The sequence below is a fragment of the Anabrus simplex genome, chromosome 1 (genome assembly GCF_040414725.1).
Source record: "Anabrus simplex isolate iqAnaSimp1 chromosome 1, ASM4041472v1, whole genome shotgun sequence".
Classification (NCBI taxonomy): Eukaryota; Metazoa; Arthropoda; class Insecta; order Orthoptera; family Tettigoniidae; genus Anabrus; species Anabrus simplex.
The window spans coordinates 1,074,368,867-1,074,381,606 of record NC_090265.1 but is presented as its reverse complement, the minus strand read 5'-3'; the positions used below and the strand labels follow the sequence as shown (position 1 = coordinate 1,074,381,606).

Sequence of the window (12,740 nt, the reverse complement as noted above, 5' to 3'; positions counted from 1 at the left end):
AGTCAAGGTCCAGTGTTGTATGTGTGGAGACATATAAGTCAAGGTCCAGTGTTGTATGTGGTTGGCAGGGCCATCAAATATTTGTTTATGGCCGGTATGCCTAAAGTTGGGTGGTTGAATAAGGTTGAATTTTAAATTAAATTTGTCTCAGCTCAACATAGGTAGTGAAGCCTAAAAAGAAAGAAAAGCTAAGTTAATGAAGTAGATTGCTTGAGATGACTTACTTGACTTAATTCCTGTTGTTCCTTGTGGAATATAGGGCATCAACAAAGCATCTCCATCTGATCCTGTTGACAGCCAACCTCTTCACCTTTCTCCAGGTCTCGCCACGTTTGTTTGGGCCTTCCTCTCCTTCTTTTACCCTGCGGGTTCCAATCCAGTGCCTCTCTCTCGATGGCTTCATTCCCTTTCCTCAACGTATGCCCTATCCATTTCCATTTCCGGGATTGCTTGAGATAGGGTAAGGTAAATTCGCGGCCGTATATAATGAAATATGGGACTCACCTTGTTCAGCATACTTGTTGTGTGTTGTGAGAAGAGGTGTGGACTGAATGTGAATGGGTATGAGTGAGGTAGAGGGGAGGTGGGAGGGGCAGGAAAAGGAGATTGGGGGAGGGGAAGAGAGAAAGGGAGTGGAAGGGATGGGAAGGCAGAGTTTAAGGCGGGTCAGGGGGATGGAATGGTGGTGGTGTGCAACGTAGGAGTGTGTTGTGCAGAGCGTAAAAGATCGATTTCTTCTTCATGGATGATGATGCCTCTAAAGACACTGATTAAGAAGTCAAAAATATTAGGTTTTTCTGATATTTCATTAAGGTTTAGATTGGGAATGAAAAATTGGTCTAAATGAATAAAACAGTTTTCTGTAACATCGAGCAAAGAGCCTTTTATGTTCTTGAGAATTTCTAGGTCTTGTTCTATGGTAGTGAAATTATGTGTTGAGTCATGGATGTGTTGGCTTATTGCCGAAAACCTATTATATTTAATGGCACTGATGTGTTCTAGGTATCTAGCTTTGGAACTTCTTCCGGTCTGTCCGATGTATGAGGAAAAGCAGTTATTGCATATGAAATTATAAACACCTGACTTTGCATAAATGTCGGAACTGTTTATTGACTTGGAATTGTGCACTATTTCTACATTTCTATTGTTGGTTCTGTATGAAATTTTGATATGTTTCTTAAAGATGTTAGTTACACTGTATAGGTTTTCACTGAAGGTGAAGGTGGCATATAGGGCAGGATTTGGTCTCTCTTTGGTTAATGTTGACTTTGGTCTATGTTTACATTTGTTGATAATGCGTTCTATGAATGAGGAACTATATTAGTTATATTTAGCAATGGCAGGTATAGTGGCGCACTTATGTGTGTATGGGTGTGTGGAGTCTCTTCTGATAGTTGTCACTGTTTGTGTTGGTTTTCTATAGATATTATATTCTAGTGAGAAAGGCAGTCTCTTAATTGTGAGGTCTAAAAAATTTATTGAGTTATTGGATTCTGACTCCAATGTGAATTTTATATTAGAATCTATATTGTTTTAGTTGTTAAGGGTGGTAGCTGCATTTACTGTTCTGTCATCTAGAATAACCAGAGTATCATTGGCATATCTGGACCAAAATAGTATGTTTGAGATGATGTTATTGTTATTAATTGCTGTGTATTCTAGGAAACCTATGTATATCTCCGCTAAAATCCCCGAGGCCGGCGACCCCATAGCCAGTCCATCTTGTTGGTATATGCATTTGTCAAATTTGAAATAGTTGTTTAGTTTTTGGACCTGCATGAAATCTTGGATCTCTAGTTTACTTAGCCCACTATGTACAATAAATAACATGTTGTAAACATCTTATACGATATACTTAGTATTGAATAGGTTGAACCTTTCCTCAATTCTAATTGTGAATCTCAGTTCAATACGGGAAAATGACGTTCTTAACTTATAAAGGTGAATTTTGTCGCTAGTTTTAGTTTTATAAAAATGACTCTCTTGAATTCTGTTTATTGTGGGATCCCTGAAGCTGACTGCTATCTTGTTATTGTTATTATGAAAAGAGCTTCCCCAAAATCTGCAATGTAATAAAATGGGCGATTGCTTTTGTATTAGTGTGTATTAAAATCTGCACAAGGGAACCCAGTATTTAAAGGAATGATATCTCACCTTGTTCTTACGGCAACCTACTGTGCCCTTCAAGGGGTCTAGCGGCAACTGATGCAGCTTTCCGTCTTGTGAAATACCAATGAAGCGTGCTCCTCCCTCGGGGGAGGCAAGGCTGTGGATCGAGGAGGAGGCATGTCGCTTACGGTCATGATTTCAATGGCTTCAGAAGAGGGAGTAGGGGAAATAAGATATTCGAGAGGACAGAAGTTCGATCTATTTCTTTCTTTTACAGTCTGTTATATTTTTTATGCCTAATGCTTCCAGATGTGCTAATATCCCTTTGTATAAAGGGTTCTTATTATCAATTACATCATTAAGGTTAATGCCCTGATTACCTTGTTGATTGAAATAAATATATACACTTTCTAGTGTGTTTATTAGACTGCTTTTATTTGTTTCATGTAAAACTGTCAGATCTTGCTCTATAGTAGTGAAATGACTGGTTGCATTCATATGTTGGCCCTTAGAGAATTTTTTTCTGTGCCTCTCAGCGTTAACGTGCTCAAGATATCTTACTATAAAACTACGTCCGGTCTGCCCTACGTAAGATTTTTTGCAGTGGTGACAGTTCAATTTGTACACCCCTGAATCTAAATGATTGTCCTTCCCTTGGGAATTAACACTTTTTTTTCTATTTGCTTTATGTTGTAAAAGTTCAAATCCCGTTACAAGGTGATATCTGTATTTTATTATCATTTCATCTATATTTTTATTATTATTATTAGTTCATCTGTGATATTATTATTATTATTCTTATGTCCGTATTATTATCATTATTATTATCATTATTATCATTATTATTATTATTATTATTATTATTATTATTATTATTATTTTATCTGCAAGATTACTATTATTGTTCAATTCAATTCTGCAATGCTTGTCGCTTGCGTGATTGCAGTCAAACTTATGTATATATGTGTGTAGATTAACACTAAAAACATGTACAGTAAGAGTTGCTGTATATCAGATGTGGATGTAGTGTGTGCAATAACTTGTGACATTGTAATATTGCAAAATACTGCTGGAGTAACTGCCGAGTCATCGCTCTGTCATCGTGCATATTTAGCAGTGAGCTCACTTTGTTTGAGAAACCCAGGGTGCCGCAGGCGGTTTCACCAACTGTGAAACAGTTTGAGCAGGGTGGGAGTAGATCATAGTTATTTCTGAAGATTGCATAGGTGTGTCAACCAATGGTTATAAATACTAGGATCAGCGTCTTATAGCTTAAGTCAACGGGATGGAGAGGTCTCAGTCGGTCATTAGTCAAACGGAAGGTGAACTGTGAAGAAGTCAAATGGATGAGTGAACAGTGAGGGAGTCAACTGGAAGGAGAGATCACAGTTGGTTGGTCTGTGCAGTTGGAAGGATAGATTTACCAAGAAGTCATCTAGATGGAGAAAAAGCAGTCACATGGATATTTAGTCGTCAGTGAAACAAAAAGAATACATCACCAAATTAGGTTTGATACATCTACAGCAAATACCAATTCAAAGGAATATGTCATAATTACACTGTGTTGAAGGTACAGTCAAGTGAACCAGTGAGGGATAAATTTCGTGTGTAATTGTTAAATGTCCGGTCAAGAAGAATTCAAATTCATGCCTAGTTTCTTTCAGTTGCAATGTCATAATTTCATATTCTCATTTGTTTTATCGCAGCAAGAGTTACTATTTTTTCTATACAAATTAAAGAATATATTTTGTTCTGTCAAATTAATTTATTGTTTTATTTCAGAGTAGAATTAACCTCAAATTTAATGGGGAAACCAAACGCCAATCTCCTTTTCCCAGAACTTATATGTTATGTTGCCAAAAGTAAGCTTATTACCCCACACCCTAGAGATATTCTAGATTCTCATTCTATTATTGCTGCACTGAGTTGTAGCTGGCGCCCTTCAAATAATGTATGTGTAAGTAATCAGGTAAGAACCAAGTGTGAGTACAAGGTCCAATGATTGAGTATTTTATTTAATGAATATTAATTTTCATATCTTTCAATTTAAATGCAGTTTTATATTTTTAAAAGTAAGTAAGAGAGTTAAGAACGTTTTCAACGTTGCACTGACACAGATAGGTCTTATGGCGACGAAGGGATAGGAAAGGCCCAGGTATGGGAAGGAAGCGGCCGTGGCCTTAAGGTATAGCCCCAGGGAAACCACGGGAAACCATCTTCAGGGCTGCCGATAGTGGGATTCAAACCCACATCTCCTGGATGCAAGCTCACAGCTGCGCGCCCCTAACTGCATGGCCAACTCGCCCGATGAATTAACACTATTAGCCTATGCAGATGTTATTTTTCCACTGAGTAGGAACACAACATACTTGGCAATGGAGTCCTTGCCGAACTTTGGCTGGAGCCATGGCACACACTTTGGAAATCGCTGATTTAACCTATTAACCTGTCAAGCGGTACATTTCTTTCGAGGAGCTACTAATACAGTGGCACATTTTCCATAAGGTACAGGGAAGTAACATATAGTGCGATACTCTTGTGTAGTATAGTATTTTTATCAGGTTGAAAAGTACAGAATATGTATCAAGCTGTCAAAAATGATCATAGTACGAAGGGCAAGGCGTCTGGCTCACTGAAGAAAGCAACGGGAACCTACGATGACACTCTTGTGTACAGGTGTAATAAACAATTGAAAATATTCTAGTGGATTATTTACGTCTTCAATTTGTACATTCAGTCGAGGTTGCCCCGTAAATGTAAATCTCAGCAGTTCAGATCCTACCTTTGTCCATACATCGAGCAGAATATCACTGCTAGTAATACCATCACGTTCACTTGAGTCGCTTTCACCACTGCACTCGCTATCTCCTGACATTTCAACATTAGTCTCACTATCAGATGACACATCACTCTCCGAATTGTCACAGTGTAATAAATCAAACAGTTGTTCTTCTTGCAGACGTTTCCGAGCTCCGCTTGCACCTGCCATAATGCACTATCTACCACTCTCAGCAGCCTCCGGCCGCCAGCTGCGCACAGAACGAAATCATTTCGCCTGGTCACGTGGTTTTAGGAGAGTGCTGCTGCTGTAGACAAAGCTCGAAACAAACATACACGCATAAAGGAAAACGATCTCGGATCATACGATGGAATAAGTCGTCATACCCATCGCCAAAAGACATTTACAATGTGATGATGAAATATTCCATCATGGCCACTTAGGAAGCAACACGGATATGATGATTTATTCCATCATTACCACACGAAAGATTAATGCAAACAAATCCTAACTGTGATGAGAAAACTAATTCTCAAAACAGCTTGAGAACAAACATGGATTACAGAAGCCTATACTACATTAAAAAATATCTATTGCTAATGTAGAGCATGCTGCTACTCATTTATAGAGATTCTATCATGCTTGAGCACTCCAAATGACCAAGTTAGGTGTTTTAACTATCTCCAAACTTCTAGGAACGTAGTTATTGCCTTTACAATACGTGATGTTCCCCCTTTCTTCATAAACAAATGCAACATTAAAAGCACATCATAGAACTCATGCTTCTATCACCACTCTCATTTCCGATTTTTAATTCTCTAAGTGCATCTTCCACAGAAGTGGATATGCCATGCAGTATAAACAGTTATTAACAGGATCAGGATTTTTAGGTGCGCACCTTTTTTTTGTTGGGTTAAATTAAAGTTGTTCAGAAAGATATCACAGTGTGAAATTTTGTTTCCAGTTGTGAAAAGAGGCACTTTTCATGCACCTTTTTCCCTTTTTTGGGACCTTTATCTGTTTTTCCCCCAACCATGCCCATAATCCCTTTTTTCCTTTAAGTTTAATTCCAATTTATTCTATAAGATTTCTAATCAATACAAAAATAATTTAACTTTCAATTAATGTCTCCTCAGCTTGCTGTGTACGTGCAAGTAGTAAGTCTACCTCTTTCAGTAAACACTGCGTGGGAGTTGAAAGCACACCTGCAACAATGGAAAATAATTGTGTCGACAAACTTGACCATATCGGTCCTTAATTGGTCCATACTAACTCGTAATAATAATAATAATAATAATAATAATAATAATAATAATAATAATAATAATAATAATAATGTACAACGGCTGATTGTTTGGTCCACCCTGTCAATATATTATTAGTATTTGAATAATTTATACGTACATGTTTCAGGAGGCTAAACTCCCTTCGTCAGCGTATTTACATCAAAATCTACCTTATCCAAGTAGTCACTATATGTACACTTTGCTGTTGTTTGTATAATAATGCCTGTTGTACCCAACACGTAAGACATGGAACATATTTAGAAACACTCTTGAATTGTCCACTCATTCCTCTTATCCTTTACACTCTTACAACATGGATTGAGTGTGCTGATATGTTGTGTGAGAATTTTAACACAACTAGAGAGTGTGTGCTTTCTTTGGATCCAGCCGACGCAAGTGCTATTTCCAAGGCACAACAACTTCTGTTACTGGAGAAAATACACAATTTGCAGACAGAACTATATTGTGACCATAGTTACAAATACCTAACTGCAGTTATTAAACGATTAGAAGAACAAGGTCTGGAAAAGGAAAAACAATGGGATATTTCTTCCGACTCCATGGCTAAATGGTTAGTGTGCTGGCTTTTGGTCACAGGGGTCCCGGGTTCAATTCCCGGCAGGGTCGGGAATTTTAACCATCACTGGTTAATTTCGCCGGCACGGGGACTGAGTGTTTGTGCCGTCTTCATCATCATTTCATCCTCATCATGAGGACATCGCCTACGGGCGTCAAATCAAAAGACCTGCACCTGGCAAGCCGAAAATGTCCTCTGACACTCCCGGCACTATAAAGCCATATGCCATTTTTACTTCTGTGAGGGAGCAGTTAGATGGCTTTGCCAAAGACAAACTTGAGTCTTGTATTCAGAAGAATCCATACATTAAGGAATTCCCCACACCTGTAGAGTTGCCATTTCGAGTGAATACAAGGTTTGCCCCACTGGTTTCTGTGGATGTCAAAAGGAGCTTTAGCATCTACAAAGATATTATATCTCCTAATAGAAACAGACTTACTTTTAAAAATGTAGAGATACTAACTTAATGTCTTGAAGAACAACAGCTTCATGTTTTTTCCTTCTTTTGATGAGACATAATTTGATGTACTTGTTTGTAATTCAAGAAACTAGAATAGAGGGAAGAGAAACCAGTGAATTAGTTGAATAAACCAGCACCTTTTGGTCTCTCTTTTTTTTTTTTTTTTTTTTACACCTTATTTGAGCACTTTTTCCTTTCCTTTTTCAGCTGAAATTTGCATCTAAAAATCCCAACCTTGGTTATAAGTAATGTATTTTGTATTTTAGATTTGTGGAACATTATCAAGATGCTTCTTTTTTCTCCTCCAGTTATATGCTCCCTAAAGACATACCCCACATGCTGCTGAGCCGGAGCTGGATTGGAATGGGGGCGGCAGGGGGAGGCACTGCGACTAGACGACTTACTGCTCCCCGACTGGGCCACTTGCAGACTATCCATTCTTTGCTTTATCCATCACACTCTGGCATCTGCAAAAGAATGGTCACATTATGGTTGAGCTAAGGACATACATGAACAATTTATTACACATAGGAAGTTCTTTCTCTCTTTCCCGATAACAGTTCTTTTAACCTGATGAGCTGCATAATATTTTGTGTAAGACATGAAACTTATTCACCCTTAAGCCAACTAAATTTTGAACAACTATATTACAACTGCAATGTCCTGATATGTTCCACTCCACCTTCAATCACGTCTTGTGTATATATCTTTTATTATACGGACATGAACACACTCAGGAATTTCATGAGTTGAGAAGCGAGCAGATAAAAAAAAAATAAAAAAAAAAAATAAAATAAAATAAAAGGAAGATGTAGGTTTACATAAATTAACTAATGAGGAGAAATCAAAACCAAACAGAGAAATGGATGGTTAAATTTTGAAAAACAAATACAGAAAGACATTTGGTGGTTGGAAATATGAGAAAATATTCTATGTACTAGAAGTTATAACTAAATGCTTGGTTCATGATTCTCAGCAGATGTTAGCCTGAAAATTTAGTTCTCTGAAGATTTCCAGAAGAGGAAAAAAAAAAAAAGCAAATTTAGTCAGAGGTAAAAAGAATAAGTACACTTTCTCTTCAGAAGATGATTTACTTGGCAATTTTTTTCTTCAGTTCACAGAGATCATTGCAGAGAAAATCCATTAAATGATTTCAGTAAGTTTCTTACAAACCTAGTTGAGATATCTAGTCCCACTTTCCAACAACCCTATCCTTTCTCTTACTACATAAAACAGTTCTTATTTGATCTTATTCATAATGTGGAGTATGGAACAGGCTAGCTTTTCTGTATAAACACAGTTCTAGGCATTTTTAGTGTCAACTACAGATTTGAAAGAAACTGAAGGAAAGTCAAAATAAAAGGTTACAAGCCATCTATATCTAAGGGCTGTTAATCTCACTGTTTACCTTCCTCTGTCTATATTGTATATATTCCTCAACAACTATATATGTCTGAATGGCAACATGATAGCCAAATCAACAATCTACCTACTTAAGACTTAGTTTAGTAAAATAATGTTTTAGGTAGAATTATGGTCAAAATGCATTTCTTACATGTCAGTGACAAAGGAATATTTTCCCATAAGAACAAATACAATTAATATGAGAAGAACAAATCCTAGCAAGTGAGTTTCCAAATTTTCTTCATTCCTTATAAAAAATAACTGCCAAATTCCAATATTTATATTTCAAGTACAAATTCATTAATGAATTATCGGTTTATTTAATTGATAAGTAAATTATGAGTACTGGAAGTGCATCAAATTACTGTAATGCCACTCATAAAAATGAGTGCAAGGTATTAAGTTCTTTGATGATACACTTTTCTCAGAAACAAGTGAATCTATAGATATGTTTGTTGAGGGTATTCACAGGGTTCGTATCTACATGGAATGTGAATTATACTTTGATACTAATTAAAATTAAGACCAATAAAATTTTAAATGCACGAAACACACAATACCAAGCCATATCATTTTTTAATTTTTTTTAGGAAGGAGTTAAATTCATTGCTGACATACAACCTACTCCTATATACCGGGTGGTTCACCACCCCTTGCGATTTAGTTTCATGCATCCCACTGCTATTACTACAATTCTGAAAGACATCGGTCCCTCTTCCTAAACCAGAGTAATATCATGAGAAGAGAGCAGGAATTGTGAGCACCACTATTAATTAATTGCCTCAAACAAACAAGTAAACGAGCACAGATATGAAGTACACGTACCTTACAACAGGAGGTACACACACAGACCAGAAGCAGGTATTGTATAGGCTGGAAACTGGGTGTTGCCTGTCAAGCCTTGCAATAGCTTACTTTACAGGGGTGTGCTGGGAATTGTGATAGTGGACAGTGCTCGAATGTTCGAATCCCATGTAAGTATCTTGTAAGTTTTATTTTGCCGCCAATTGTCTGGGACATTGTAAGGTTGCATACTTGATAGCTTCCACAAACTGATTTGTTTGTTTGGCTCTGTAATGGGCCATATGTATCGTGGCATAGGGTAGTGAGCTGGGTTGGAAGAGGTGAGGAGGCTAGGTCACAGGCAAACAATTAGCTATGTTGTACATGTTCCAAGGTTCGTAGACCACAGGTAGGGCAAGGTGTGCCCCATTGGAACAATAACAACATGTGATGGCAAGTATGTAGCTGTGCGAACTCCCCTCCTCTGAGGTAAGTCACAATGCAACAAAATGCTTATTCACTGCCTCCTGATGTCTTCTAGCGACAAGTTTGTCGATATGTTACTCATGTATGGAAAAACTAGACAGAATGCATACCAGGCACAATACCAGTATAAAGAACACTATCCGTATAGACTACAACCGACAGGCATGACATTTCAGAGTGTGGAAAAACATCTGCAGGCTACTGCATCCCTGGGAAGGACATGGCCTGTTCGAGATCATCCTGTGACGTCTGCTCACAATGAAGGGGTTGTGTTGGACGCTGTCCAGCATGACCCTCACTCTAGCACACAGGCCATTGCACAGGAGACGAACATCAGCTGGGCGTCTGTTATGTAGATACTGCATGCCCAGTGGTGTCACCCATACCATCTGCACTTACACCACGAGCTCCATGATCGTGATTTTGAAGCACGGGTGGCGTTCTGTCAATGGGCCCTACAGCATATGGACACTGATCCTGCCTTTTTAATAATGTTTTAATTTTTTTATTTATTTACGTCCCACTAACTACTTTTCATGGTTTTCGGAGATGCAGAGGTGCCGGAATTTAGTCCTGCAGGAGTTCTTTTACGTGCCAGTAAATCTTCCAACATGGGGCTGTCGTATTTGAGCACATTCAAATACCACTGGACTGAGCCAGGATCGAACCAGCCAAGTTGGGGTCAGAAGGCCAGTGCCTCAACCGTCTGAGCCACTCAGCCCAGTGATCCTGCCTTTTTAGTGATCATCTTATTTACAGATAAAGCACAGTTCCACAACAATGGAACTGTTAATTGACATAATATGCATTACTGGAGTGTGGATAATCCCTAATGGGTACGAGAGGCAGCTTTTCAGATACAGTGGGACATGAACATATGGTGTGGCATTGTACTTGATCATCTTATTGGTCCCCATTTCTTTGAGGAACCTCTGATGAGAGAACGCTATCTACGGTTTCTCCAAGATAACCTACCACCATTCTCAGGTGCTACTCCTTGGCCGCTGCAGGAGTGGCTTGAACTAGTGATGGGATAATCAAATACAATTATTTATTTATTTATTTAATTAATTAATTAATTAATTTATTTATTTATTTAGCATATGGCAACATATTGGAATATACAACAATATATAAATGATATACTAAAATAAGTAGGGCGTTATTACTATTAGACATAAAACAGAGCATACATCAAATACAAAATAATTGCTTATTCAATTTTACTTGATTATATTTCCCATTCAATTATTTTTTGATTATTCATTCGAATGAATGAGGCATTCAAATAGTGAATATTTTTTTCCATCTGATTATTCATTCAAAACTTTTTCCATTTGATTGTTTTCTTGATTAGGCCTATTCTTTCGGAACTGCATTTGAGTGAATGAGGTAATTGAATACTGAATGCTTTTGATATAATTGAATGAAAAGTGATATTACTAAGGCACTTAATTCACTCAGTTAGTTTCAACATTATTGGAGATACGTGTGGAAAAAGGCGTATTTCTATTTTTCATAAGAATTTATCTATTTGCTTTTTTCAATCAATTATCCATCCGACACTCTAAAACCGAAAAATTGATTCACAACACATCCAAATATGCGATACAAATTAATGATATTCGAAACTCATTCTATTATTTTATTTGATTCTATTATCTAAATCGGATGGAGCTTATTCGAATATTAGAAGTATTCAATTATGCCATCACTACAACTAAATGGTATTTGAAACTCATTTGATTACTTTATCAGATGGAGATTATTCGATTATCCCATCTCTAGTATAAACATCGAGCTCCACCGCACGTGTCATCCACAACCATCTCCATACGACATATCGTGATAATGGATAGGAAGGGGAGGACCTGTCCCCTGGCCAATCAGATCACCCAATCTTATACGCTTGGATTATTTTTCTGTGGGATCATGTAAAACAACTGATGTATGCACAGGAGCTGAGCAATCCTGGTCACCTTAGACAGCTCATCACTGAGGCATGCCGATCTGTTATGCCAGAGATGTTGCAACGTGCCAGATGGTCCTTACAACTTCGTGCGCAGCTCTGTATTGACCACGGAGGTTGTCAGTTCGAGCAGGTGCTGCATTAAGAGGTATAGGTAACTGAAATCCTGTCATATGTTTCCTAGCCTCTTCCAACCCAGCTCCACATCGTATGCCACCATACCAATGGCCCTTTTCAGGGCTAAATAAACATATCCGTCTGTGGAAACTATTAAGTATGCAACCTTGCCACATACGAGTCAACTGGCTGTAAGAAAGAAGCATTTGTGTGGGATTCAAACCTTCAAGCACTGTCCACTATCGCAATATCACAACTCCCTCAGCGCCCCTGCCAAGTGAGCTATTGCGAGGCTTGACATGCAGCACGAATTTTCCATCCTACACAATACCTATTCCTGGTCTGTGTGTGCACCTCCTGCTGTAAGGTATATATTCTTCAAATCTGTTCTAGTTTTTTGGTTCGTTCGGGGTACTCACAAGGAATTGATAGTGGTGCTCGCAATTCCTGTTGGTTTTCAGCCTACAACCACACATCTCATATTACCACTGTTTAGGGAGAGAGAACGATGTATTTCAGAATTGTAGTAAATGCTGCGGGATGCATAGAACCAAATCACTAGGGACTGGTGAACAGCCTAGTATAGAAAATAAGTTAAAAAACAGCAAAGTCCACTGTGTGAAGGTGACAACCGACCCAAGGTTTTGGAATGTAAAATTAAGAACTGTGTATTTTTTATTTCACCAATCAATATAAACATAGAAGTTGAACTACCTTCCTTAGTATAAGAAAGAAAACTAGCATTGGGGATGACTGGCTTTGGTTTGAAC

The 12,740-nt window shown here is 37.9% G+C and overlaps 1 protein-coding gene across 8 annotated transcripts in view; it reads right to left on the bottom strand.

Moving 5' to 3' along the window:
- The window catches only part of LOC136857997 (transmembrane and coiled-coil domains protein 2), a 267,616-nt gene that overhangs the window by 195,917 nt on the left and 58,959 nt on the right, over positions 1–12,740 (bottom strand). For 4 of the 8 annotated variants that reach the window (XR_010858585.2, XR_010858584.2, XM_067137170.2 and 1 more), the window contains exon 2: positions 7,543–7,678. Coding sequence is in view for 4 of the 8 variants with exons in the window: in XM_067137170.2 (XP_066993271.1) it covers positions 7,543–7,649 (107 nt within the window). In the remaining 4 variants the exon portion in view is untranslated. Of the gene's footprint in view, positions 1–224; positions 801–7,542; positions 7,681–12,740 lie in introns of those variants that run through there. The other 4 variants (XM_067137175.2, XM_067137173.2, XM_067137177.2 and 1 more) reach the window with 4 other exon arrangements.